A 12,931-nucleotide genomic window follows, 5' to 3' on the forward strand; every position below is an offset into this window, starting at 1 on the left:
AGCACTATAGTTACTACTTTCTTCCTTACACAATTGTTTCCTTAGATATTTCTAAAAATCTGGAAAACCTCTTAATACATATTTTATAATTGCTATTTTAAAAAATTTAATAAAAATTCATCACAGAATACCATATTGAGGTTTACTTAGAACCCCATGTGACTTTTAGATGTTTTTATTCAGCCAAGAGATACCTAATAAAAACCATTTGATCAATGAAGAAAATAATTTTAAATGTAGTTTGATCTTAATTTTATGAAAGCACAAAGTATTTTTCTAACTCATGGTAATATTTAGATTAATAAAAGATAATTGCAATTGAATTGCCAGAGTACTATAAACAATATTATTTTGTTCTTATTCATCATTACTTTTAACTTACTATTCTTGTTGCGAAAGATACCTTGTCTTTTAGTGAATGCAGTGGTATTATTTACATTAATTCATATGGCTTGTTTGAAAAAAAAATGCTATAACTCCTTTACTTAATGGGATTCTTCCCTTGTGGCAGTGCAAACGGCTAGAGCAGGAGCTTCATCATCTGAAAGAGCAGAACCAGACTTCAGCAAACAACATGAGACATCTGACTGCTGAAAACAATCAAGAACGTGCTCTGAAGGTAAATCTCTGTTCCTTCTTACAGGCAAATTAAGGTTGTAAGCCCTTGGTGCCAGCTTTCTGTGCTGCATATATCAGTTGTGTACATTTCCGCAGAAGTGAGCTGTGGTGTTTGCCAACAACCCCTTCTTTAAACACAGATACAGCACCCTTCTGTTATGGTATTATTTTATTTCGTGTTATGTGTACATGAAAACAACATATTTTCTGAATTTTGAGTGGTGGTATATTAGTACTTTGGGTTCATTCTGTTTCTGATTTTACAATATATTTTTACCTTTTGTAGTTAATAAAAAGTGGCCACACTATAAAAGAAAAAAAATTAAACCATGAGCCTTTTCTTCACATCAATATTTATTACACTAATCTTGTAATATTATTAACTCACAGAAGTGACTCTCCCTGAAGGGTATGTGAATATATTTGGGAATTGAAATAGTACTTAAAATGTTACTTATTACAAAAAAAAAAAAAAAAAAAGGGAAGAAGATAGTGTACCAGAACTTGAAACAAGTGTACATTTCATGATAAGAGGTTCTGTTTCGTTTTAGTATAGATCCAATAATCATGAAAATAGATCCAACATCATTTTTATTCTACTAATTATATATTTTTTTCTTATTGTACTTATGACTTTCCATTCTCCTTTTTCATCTTTGTCCCAATTCCTAGCATAGTACCTATCTATGACACAGTAGTAGTTCCTGCCCTCAAGGTGCTTACATTCTCATTAACTGCTTAAAAATAAAAACAAAACCACATCTATAGGAAACAGAAAAGATTCATCATTGTCATGATTGTGCAGTAAGAAAAAATATGCTATCAAGAAAATTGTACTTTGTTTTCTTAAATTCTCTTTTTGCTACAGTTTGCAGGAGAGTATTACAGCATTAGCAGGATAACTCACTAAGCCAGGATTATCTACCAAAATTAGAAAAATGGTGACATTTTGAAGTGGAAAATATTTTAGTCTGTCAAAAAGTGTGAAGTTTGGTTGAAGTCAGATTTTTCTGCAAATGTGTTTAGCTTCATTTTGAAATTCTCAGTGAGTAATTAGGAGCCTATGATAACTTTGTTGTCATTGTTTAATGCACTTTCTCCTCTTTTCTCTCAAATTCATAGATAGACTAGAGCAATAAGGGGGAAAGAAAAGAAATTTAGATTCTTGATCATTTTTTAATTACCCCAAGGAATTTAAAATTATTTGAGTAAAATTTAGTATAATCATTTTTTCCAGTGTATACTTGCAAATCAAAAGAAGGATTGTTTTAAAGGCAGCTTACATTATATATGCCACTTTATTATCAGCATCAGGGGACAGACTTCATGTGCCATATATGATATGGCTATTCTTATGTAAAACAGACCTAAAATTAAAATTCTAGTCTGTTAAGTACATAATAATACCATAGTCCTTCTTCTGGATTTTTTGTTGTGTATTTATGTTAAATTGAGGAGGGCATCTGTTGGGATGAGCACTGGGTGTTGTAGAGAAACCAATTTGACAATAAATTTCATATAAAAAATAAATAAATATATAAAAAATAAATTGAATTAAATGGCACCTGCTATCTTGGAGAAAAAGAAATGTACATTTCTAAAAGGTTATTAAAATTAGAAGGTAAGATATAGAACAAAAAACCCCTGGAAATTTAAACCCAAAACAAAACCCCTATAAAATAGAAATCTGTATAAATTATGGACTATATAAAACAATATATAAACAAAGCTACGTTTGAATCCTTTTTTTAGTTATTTTATGCCAATTTTCTCATGAGAAACCTTGAATTTATTTTATATATCTGCTTTATTCTGAATCATTTTTTAAAATTATTCTTACCTTCTAGGGATTTTGTTCTGTTTTTGGTGCTTTGGGTGTTGCATTCTGTATCTTCAAGTTGCCATATAAGTTCTGAATAATAAGTTTATTATCAAGCTGTCTAATGAATCAGTTGTTTGTGTATTTTCTCAGCAGTATGCCTATCTTTTATGGCACACTTACAATTATTTTTGTGTTTGTTAACTCATTCAATATTTAGTTACTATGTAAATAAGCTTTAGGGAGAAATTTTTTAAAAGAGTCACTGTCTCTAGGGACCTTCAGTCAGTCAATAATATTTCTAGTATTTTATTATAAAAAGTACTGTTATTGATATCAGTAAAAGGTAAATTTGATTAGGATGAGAGCTGAAAAATTTATGGTTTATTTAATTGTGTAATGCTGAAATTCATAAAGGAAACAGTCCTAGTGATATGTTTGGGAAAAATCCAAGTTAATGGTCATACATTATATAGGACTTTCCAGTAGATTAAGGCAAATACTTGATTATCATACAAAGAAATACTTTTTAATATTATAGTGCTGTTCAAATAATAAATCTTTGTTTATTTTGATAACCTGGGAATTCTTTCTAAATTAGTTCTGGTGGTAGAGGATAAAATTCGTTATTTGGTGATCATATACATTATTTTTAAAGTAGCATGGGATTATACCAGCTAAATTCGCTAAGATGGAATTTCCCCCTAATTTTATAGCGTTTGCGGTTTTCCCTAATAACAAGTAAAACACACTGGTACGTATGGGATGAAGGGCTAAATTTATACTGATACCAGTCTATAGCATAATAGTTAATTTAATAAAAGCTTATTTTCTCATTTAAAGTACATTTTATCCATTTATGTGAGGAAATTGGTTTCTTGAGGAACACAATTTTGGATATTTAATATTTTTAAATAAATTTAGATCAGCCATAAATATGCAGACATCAAACTTATTGAGAAATTTCACGTATACTGCCTTCTTTTCCTCTTTCATTTTATTTATTTACCTTCTTTATCATATGTCTTTCACTTCCTACAATTGGACTTCTCCACTGTAATTCCATTGAAAGCCATTCTTTCTTAGATTATAAATGACCTCTGGTGATTAAACCTGTGAAACTTATTCTTTATTCTACTCAGCATCCCAGTCAGTGTAACTAGAACACACTTCAATTTTGTTGGTCCTGCCCTTTGAAATACTTTCCTGTGGTTCTCTATTGCTATATCATTTTTCTTCTTTGAATGGTGTTCTTTAGTTGGTGCCTCTTTTTCTACCTATTCCTAAGTTGTGTGATAAGTCCCTTATTATTCTTAAAAAAAAAAATCTTTATTCATTTATTTTTTTTTTTAGAGCAGTTGTAGATTGGCAGCAAAATTAAGCAGAGAGTGCAGAGTTCCCACATACCTCCTGCCTTCACACATGTAAATGCCCTCAGCATCCAGCTCCATATTTGTATATTTGTTACACTTCATGAATCTACATCAGTTTTGCCCACAGTCCACAGTTTACATTAAGGGTCACTCTTAGTGCTGTACATTTTACAGATTTTAACAAAGGTACATTACTCTCTACTGCTGCAGTATCATATAGAAGAGTTTCACTCTAGAAATCCTCTGTGTTCTACCTATTTATTTTTCTCTCCTCCCAATATCTGCCACCCATTAATCTTTTTATGGTCTCCGTAGTTTTGCCTTTTCCAGAATGTCATTTAGTTGGAATCATACATTATGTATTCATTTAAACTTTCTCTATATTTTTTGATGGCTTCATAGCTCATGTCTTTTTAGTGTTTAGTATTCCATTTTCTCGATGTACCACAGTTTATTTATCTACTCATCTACTGAAGGACATCTTGCTTGCTTCCAGAATTTGGCAACTTTGAATATGAAATGAAAATAAAGTATGAAAGTTTCTATAAACATCCATTTGCAGAATTTTTTGTGGACATAAAATTTTCAGCTCATATGGAGAAATACCAAGGACTCAATTGCTGGGTTGTATGATAAGAATGTTTAGTTTTGGAAGAAACTACCAAACTATCTTCCAGAGTAGCTGTACTATTTTTCATTCCTATCAGTAATGAATTTGATTTGTTTCTCCACTATCTCACCAACATTTGGAGTTTCTTTTATTGTAGACTTGTTTCTTCTAATTTCATCCATTCCTACACTATCACCTGTTATTTATATCTTAATGACTATCTCATCTGCCCTTCCACTTGGATATCTTAATGTTTCCTTAACCACAACAAGTTTGAAAACAAATCCCTAATTTGACTCCCTAAGTCTTCTCTCCCCAGAAAGAAGTCAGGACCTGAGTCTAACACTATTGACTGTATGACTTAACATTTATTCCCAATCGTATTCTCCTTTGTTTGTCTTTACTATAGAACCAGGAGAAGTTAAACACTTTCTCAGCCTTTCTTTTTGCTAATATGACATAAGAGGAATTCAACAGGGTAGAGAGAAGTTGGAGTGTCTCTGGAAAAGTTTTTGTTTCCTTCATGTAGGACTGATACAGCAGGCATCTTATTACCTTAAACACTTACTGCTGCCTGGAACTACATCAACCATCTTATAGCCATGAAGAAAACACCAGAAGCTAGCCATTAACATTATTGAGCCCCTTAGCCAATGAGCTACTTTGAGAACATTAAGCACCTATACCCTGATTTCTTTTTCTGGTAATAGATATACCTCATATTTTAAATCACTTAATAGTTTTCCGTTATTTACTTCCAAATTGATCAATTAACATCTATTAATTAATGATACTACCATACTCCTTAGACACGTAGGTTAATGTAATTGACATAACCTTCATATTCTTTTAGGCTGTCATCCACCACAAAGCAGTCAGACATTCAGTCCTGTCAATTCTGCAACAATGATTTCTCTCCTATTTTCCTTTCTATTTTTATTGTCCTACCCCTACCCTATGTCAAATTCATGATCTCGATAATAATATTACAAGTATATCTCATTTTATTGTGCTTCATTTCATTGCACTTTACAGATAATACATTTTCTTCAGATTGAAGGTTTGTGGCACCTCTGTATCCCAAGCAAGTCTTTTGGTGCCATTTTTTTCAACTTTTTGTCTCTGTGTCACATTTGATAATTTTTGTGCAATATTTCAGATTTTTTCATTAGAATTATATTTGTTGTGGTAATCTGTGATAAGTGATTACAACTCACTAAGATCAGATGATGGTTAGTGTTTTTTACCAATAAAGTGTTTTTTAATTGAGGGATACACATTGTGTTTTTTTAGACACAATGCTATTGCACATTTAATAGACTATAGTATAGTGAAAACATAATGCTTATATGTGCTGGGAAATTAAAAAATGCATTTGACTCACCCTATTGCAATATTCACTTTGTTGCAGGTGTCTAGAATATTTCCAAATACAATATTTCCAAAGTATGCCTGTACCCTCCTAACTTTTCTGTCCTTGGTTTCTCACCTCTCTAACCAGTTGTTACTTTCATTAGCCATCATTCTAAAACAGAAGGGACACTTCACTACTCAAAAACTTTCATTGTCTTGCATTTTCAACAATGACCCTTGAATGACCCTTATAAAAACAATGAAAAAGGATGGCTAAAATGTATATTTTAAGTATATTTTACAACAACATTATAGAAAAGACAGGAAGATAAGGAATTTACAAAGACCTAAAACAAAGTAGAAATGAGAGCAGGGGACATGAGAAGTAAGTGATTGCCTGAAGTTGTCTTTTACTCTGAGAGCATTTGTCAGACCTTGGTGAATTTTCCATTTTAATGGTTTCAAGGGCAAGACAAACAAGAGGCAGAGCCTGGAGCCTGTTTAAGCCAGAGAGTGTAATGAGATACCCTCTCTTGAAGCTGGTATCATAATGGCCACACCATTAGTGTTTAGGTGAACAAGAGTCAAGCCCTTCATACAAAATAAGGTAACAAAGGAATTTGACTTTCTTGACTGTGGAGGAGAGGAAATTGCTCAGAATTCATCATCCTTGGCCAGCTTTAAGGCAGGTTTTGGAACCACACAGGTTGCCTGAATTCTTGCTATCTGTGTAACTCTAAAAGCTGAGGATTTAACTGAAGTAGTCCTACCCTGGCAGGACCCATAGACAACAGACCAAAGCAAATTACCTTCCAATTAGCCTCTAATATTTCTTATAGATAAAATTTCAAAGACCCAGAGCTATCAAAAAACACATAAGAGAAGAAGGCACTTCTAATGAAAGTTAGTAAAAACATAAGGCAGCAGAATCATTTACTAAAACAACAAATAGTTTAGGTATTCTAATTATCAGTCACAGAATATAATATAAATGTTTAAGTAGTATCTTTAAAAAGAGATGCTTAAAAATAAGAGCAAGGAAAATAGCTAAAAATGATCAAGTGAATTTGGAAAGCCAAATGAGATTGAATTTACAGAAATTAATAAAAAAAACTTAAACAGCAAATAGGTTTAACACATGTTAAGAAACTGTTAATGAACTGGAAGATATATCTAAACCAAGTATGGAAATGGAAGCCAGAAAGAAAAATATAAAATGTTAAAAGACACAAAAGATAGAGTGAAAAGATCTAAAATCTATTTGGAATTCTAGAGTAGATAATATAGGGAACAGGGAAAGGCAAGATACGAAGAAATCATGACTGAGTATCTCCCAGAATTGTCAAGTGACACAAGCCTCAGATCTAGGAATACCAAATCAATTCTAAGTATGATAAATTAGAAGAAACTACAGAACATGAAAGTTAAAGCTCTTAAAAACAACCATTAGAAAAGACCTATTTGGGGCACCTGGGTGGCTCAGTCAGTTGAGCGACCAGCCCTTGATTTTGGCTCAGGTCGTGATCCCAGAGTCATGGAATTGAACCCCGCATTGGGATCTGCACTGAGTGTGGAGCTTGGTTAAGATTGTGTCTGTCTGTCTGTCTGTCTCTCTCTCTCTCTCTGTCCCTTGCCCCTCTCTCCCTCTTGTGCACTCTCTCTCTCTCTCTCTAAAAGAAAAAAAATAAAATAAAGAGCAGCCAAAACATTAAAAAAAAAAAAAGATATTTAACAAAGAAATGGCATTTAGACTCACTGACTTCTCAATAGTAATAATGGAATAATATCTTAAATACCCAGAAAGCAGCAATGGGAATAGTTCCTTAAATATACAGAGAGAAAAGTAACTGTCAAGGGCAAGAGTAAAATAATGGTCAAATAAAAAATTTCAGTTGCTTTCTATTACGTATAGCATATAATCCAAACCTCCGAAGTGCGGAATTTAAGATTCTGCACTACGATTTTAGCCTGTGTTTTATTTTCCGTCTTTCTTTCTTTTTTTCTTTCTTTCTTTTTCTTTCTTTCTCTTTTCTTTTTCTTCCTTTCTGTCTTTTTTATTTTTTTTAAGTTTTTAAAGTTTTTATGTTAATTCCAGTTAGTTAACATACATTGTTATAGTCAACATTTCCATAATTGGCAATTCAACAATTCCATACATCGCCCTGTGCTCATCACAACAAGTGCACTCCTTAATCCCCATCACCATTTAACCCATCTTTCTACCTACTTCCCCTCTGGTAACCATCAGCTCTCTATTGTTTCTTGGTTTCTCTCTCTCTCTCTCTCTCTCTCTCTCACTTTCTCTTTTTTTTTTTTTTTTTGTTTCTTTTGCTCTTTTGTTTCTTAAATTCCACTATGAGTGAGATTATATGGTATTTGTCGTTCTCAGACTGACTTATAGCATTATACTCTATAACTCCATCTGTATTGTTCCAAATGGCAAGATATTCTTTCTTATGGCTGAATAATGTTCCATTATATATATGTACACACTACATCTTTATCCACTCATCTGTTGGTGGTCAGTTAGGCTGCTTCCATAGTTTGGCTATTGTAAATAATGCTGCAGTAAACACAGATATGCTTGTATCCCTTTGAATTAGTGTTTTTGTATTCTTTTACTTTGTGTTTTACTTTCTTTTTCTTTCTTTCTTTCTTTTTTTTTTTTTTTACCATTTCTCTTTGTAGTCTTGATAAACCCCAACCATCCCCCACTACTTCCTAAACATGTCATGTTTTTAATTCCTCTGGTCTTTACTTTTGTTATGACTGTTATTTAATTCTGTCTCTAATATTAGTTGGTTGTTTACATGTCATCTCTAAATCAAAAATTTCTTAAGCATAAGGGATCATAGCTTTTTCATGTTGCTCTTCTCTTGGAATTTAGCACATGATTGAACTCAATACATAATCAGTAAGTTTTTTAAATTAGAAACCAGTTTTAATCTGTCCTAGTTGAAATCAACATTTATTTTATTTATTTATTTTTTTCATGTTTATTTTTGAGAGAGAGACAGAGAGAGCGTGATTGGGGGAGGGGCAGAGAGAAGCAGACAAAATCCTAGAGTTAGGCTTGATTTCTCTTTCTTACATTCCACATTCCATCTGTAAACAAATTCTCGTGGCTCTACTTTTGATGCATGTCAAGAATTCGGTCACTTCTCATCACTTCCACTGCTACTACTGTCTTTCAGGCCTCCATCATCTCTTGCCTGGATTTGTACAAAAGCCTACTAATGGTTTCTTATTTCCATCCTTGCTCTCCTCTATTCTCAACACAGCCTCCAGGATATTCCTATTAAAATATAAATTAGATTATATTACTCCTCTGCCAAGAACCTTTCAGTGGCTGCCATTTCACCCTGAGGATAAACCTACAAGACCTCTTGATCTGGACCTCAGTTTCCTCCTTGTCACCATCCTTCACTTAGTCACATTCCTTTCTTGCTGTTCCACAAATATACCAGGCACCCTTGTATCAGAAGGTCTTTGTACTTTCTGTTCCTACTCCCAAGGATCACTCGCCCCACCCCTCCCCCACCCCCACATATTCACATTACTTACTTTCTTAACTCCTTCAAGTCTCTTCAAATGCCACCTTTCATTGAGGTCTTCCCAAGCATTTTCTCAATCCTCTTCCCTGTTTTTACTCCAGAGTACTTATCTTCTAAGGAAGTATACATTTACTTATTTATTATTTTCATATTCTGTTTTCTTGGTAGAAATAACTGCTCCATGAGATCAAGGATTTTTGGTTACTTTATGCACTTCTGTATCTATTGATGATATTAAAAATATTTGACAGTAAGTAAGAGATACTGACCAACTGTAACAGATGCCAGCTCTTAACAGTTTGTATGGTTGTATCTATGCATAGCAGCTGAAAACCAGCTCTGGCTGGATCTCCTACAAGTACATATAGTAGCCATTGAATAAGTATCTCTTAAGTGAATTAGTACTACACATGCAATTTAGTATCCAGCTTTCCCTACTTAACACTTCATAAGCATTCTCCAGTACACTTACTCTATAAATATCACCTTAATGTATGACGTAATTTGCAATGTACAGATGCACCATAACTAACTCTTCCCTTAGTATTAAATGTTTAGGTTTTTCGTAGCTTTGCATTTTATGAACAGCACTGTGAAAAATATTTTTGTATATTTTAGTATGCTGTGTATTTTAAAATTTGTGTATTTTAATATTTAACTGTAGCTTAGCAAACAAATTTTGATTATTTTTTCAAATTTTTAGTTTTAGTAATGCAAATCATTTTAAAAGCCAATTGATTCTATAAGGGTTCTAATAAAAAAAATAACAGTCAGCCTCCTTATCTCTCCTGATTTCTGCTCCGCAGAAAAAATCACTCTCAACTCTTTCAGCTGTTCCTTCTGTATTTGCACTCTATTTGTAAATTTCTAAATGAATATCTTATACTAGTTTTCATTTTTTATTATTATTAATTGACTTCCTACTATAAAGATGAAGATTTAGCTTTCTCTTAGATTAGTGCTGGTTGTGACCCTCTAAATCAACTGGGTGACAGTTCTCCCATGGGTTTTTTTGTATTTCTACATGTCTGTGAGCAGAGGCACAATTGACCTTTGTTCTGAAATATGTTCTAGAGAATATTTGCTTAGCAAACAGCCTTGGAAGATAGAGATAGTGTCTCCCTCTGTAGCAGAGGGCAGATTTGTTTACCGTCCAATGTAAAAAAAACAATGTCTCCCTCGGAAGCAAAGGTCAGGCAGGTTTGCTAGCAGCATATTATAAAAGATTTGGCTTCCCTAAGTTTGGAGTTCCTTAGCTGTAATGCAGTCCCGCTGTGTGTGTAGTATATAACTGTTCCCCTCCACATTGCCCCCATGGGAGTCGCAGGGCAGAGACCCTCAATACAAACAGGAAGCTTATGCTGTTTGTGCTGTGTCTGAGTAAAGTTCTTTGTAATGCAGAATTCTTGTCTTCTGCCAGTATGCATGAAACTGGCAGGCTAATTTGTTAGCCTGCAAGTAGGATAAAAATATTTCACTCTTCACAGTTCTTATAAAGCCACATTTCCTTTCTTTTTCAGTATTACGTCTTCCTCAGAATTATGGTCTGGATTTTTTTGTTTGTATAATGTACATCTGTCACTAGTACATCTTTCTGTACCCTCTCTACTAAATAAAAATATCTTGTTAATACCTTCAAATATTTCAGGTGACCTAAAACTATTTTTTTTGTTTGAGGATCTGAACTGATTATTCTATATAAGACATTACTAGCCTTGGAACCTACCTCCAGTGTCATTCTGTGGCTACCTTTAATTTCTCCTATGTTAGATCACCTGTTTCCTGTATCTCATTTTTTTCTTGCTTGACTTTTTCATTTTGATGGAGCACACTTTCTAGTAGTTTCCTGAGAAAGGATACATGTAAGTTAAAATTTTAAAGACTGTATGGTATTTCTTCAAGATAGATTTCTAGAAGTAGAGTACTTGAATAACAGAATGAACATTTAAATTCAAATTCCTAGACTCATTTTCAGGGTTAAAATATTTGACAGAATATTTGACAAGGACCCCAAAACCTTGCACTTTAATGTTATTATTTTTAAAACTTTTTAAAATTGAATTTCTCTTTTAAATTTTATGCATCCATTAAAACCACAATGAAATACCATGTCACATCTATAGAATGGCTAAATGAAAAATACAGGGGTGCCCAGGTAACTCAGTCTGTTGAGCATCCAACTCTTGATTTCAGTTCAGGTCATGATCCCAGGGTTGTGGAATTGAACCCCGCATCAGGCTCTGTGCTGAGTGTGGAACCTACTTAAGATTCTTTCTCTCCCTTGCCCCTTTCTTTACCCACTCACACTCTCTCTCTCAAAAAAAACCAAAAAACAAAAAACAAACCCAAAAAACAAGAAACACACACACACACACACACACACACACAGATGTTGACAAGATGTGCAGAAACTGAATCTCTTATATACTACTGGTGGCAATATAAAATTATACAGCCACTCTGGGATAGTTTGCCACATTTAACATGTAACCCAACTATTGCACTCCTCAGTCTTACCCAGAGAAATGAAAGTTTATGTTCACAAAAATCTTGTACAGAAATGTTCGTAGCAGCTTTTTTTGTTATTGCCCAAAACTAGAAAGAAAGCTAGATATCCATTAGAGGGTCAGTGGATCAACATCCATGCAATCAACTATGACTCAGCAATAAAAAAGAGCAACTTATTGATACCTGCAGTGCCTTTGATGGTTCTCATTATGCTGAATGGGAAAAGCCAATAGCAAAGGATTATATCTATGTGATCTCAATTATATAACAGTCCCAAAGTGACAAAATCATTATGATGGAGAACAGATCAGTGGTTTCTTAGACTTAGGTAGAAGATCAGAGTTTGACAAAAACTGGGTGGCTCAGTTGGTTAAGCTTTGGACTTCAGCTCAGGTCATGATCTCACGGTTTCTGAATTGGAGCCCCGCATCAGGCTGTGTGCTGACAGCTTGGAGCCTGGAGCCTGCTTCAGATTCTGTGTCTCCCTCTCTCTCTGCCCTTCCCCTCCCCCCCCACCCCATCTTGCACTCTCTCTGTCTCTCAAAAATAAATAAACATTAAAAAAAATGTAACTTTCTGGATCCTAAGGTATTAGCATCATCCCTACTATTGGGTTTTAGTAAATACTATTATTTCATATTTAAGTAGTTTCTTTCTAGAATGTTTTTTCAAGTTTTTATCAGTGCATATAATAAATTTTATTGAGTTCTTGATATTGAACAATTCCTTGAATAAACTCTTGGATTTGATTTGTCATTGTTTTCTTGATTTTAAAAATTATTCAAATTCCCACTTTGTTTTTCTTTTTTAAGATTGTTTCGGCTGTGACAATTTGATGCCAATATTACTAGCTTAATGAATAGCATAAATTTCTTTTTTAAAGTGTGGCCTTGACAAGTTTAAATTGAATAGGAAGGGTCATGTACCATTGGAAGCCAGTGATTCCCGGCCTTCTTTTTTCCTCTATATTGTTATGATTGCATTTTGAATAAAAGTAGAGTAACTTACCAATATGTCACTTCATGCATACATGACACATAGTGAGAAATACAGTGGCAGGAAATTAGTTAGAGAAGGGAGAGAATGATGCCAGATC

At 33.5% G+C, this 12,931-nt stretch overlaps 1 protein-coding gene across 8 annotated transcripts in view; it reads left to right on the top strand.

Moving 5' to 3' along the window:
- MIPOL1 (mirror-image polydactyly 1) overlaps positions 1 to 12,931 on the top strand; it is a 320,926-nt gene that overhangs the window by 158,532 nt on the left and 149,463 nt on the right. For all 8 annotated transcript variants that reach the window (XR_006203778.1, XR_006203777.1, XM_042943011.1 and 5 more), the window contains exon 10: positions 512 to 619. Coding sequence is in view for 6 of the 8 variants with exons in the window: in XM_042943011.1 (XP_042798945.1) it covers positions 512 to 619 (108 nt within the window). In the remaining 2 variants the exon portion in view is untranslated. The remainder of the gene's footprint in view (positions 1 to 511; positions 620 to 12,931) is intronic.

Source organism: Panthera leo, chromosome B3, assembly GCF_018350215.1.
Source record: "Panthera leo isolate Ple1 chromosome B3, P.leo_Ple1_pat1.1, whole genome shotgun sequence".
Taxonomy (NCBI): domain Eukaryota; kingdom Metazoa; phylum Chordata; class Mammalia; order Carnivora; family Felidae; genus Panthera; species Panthera leo.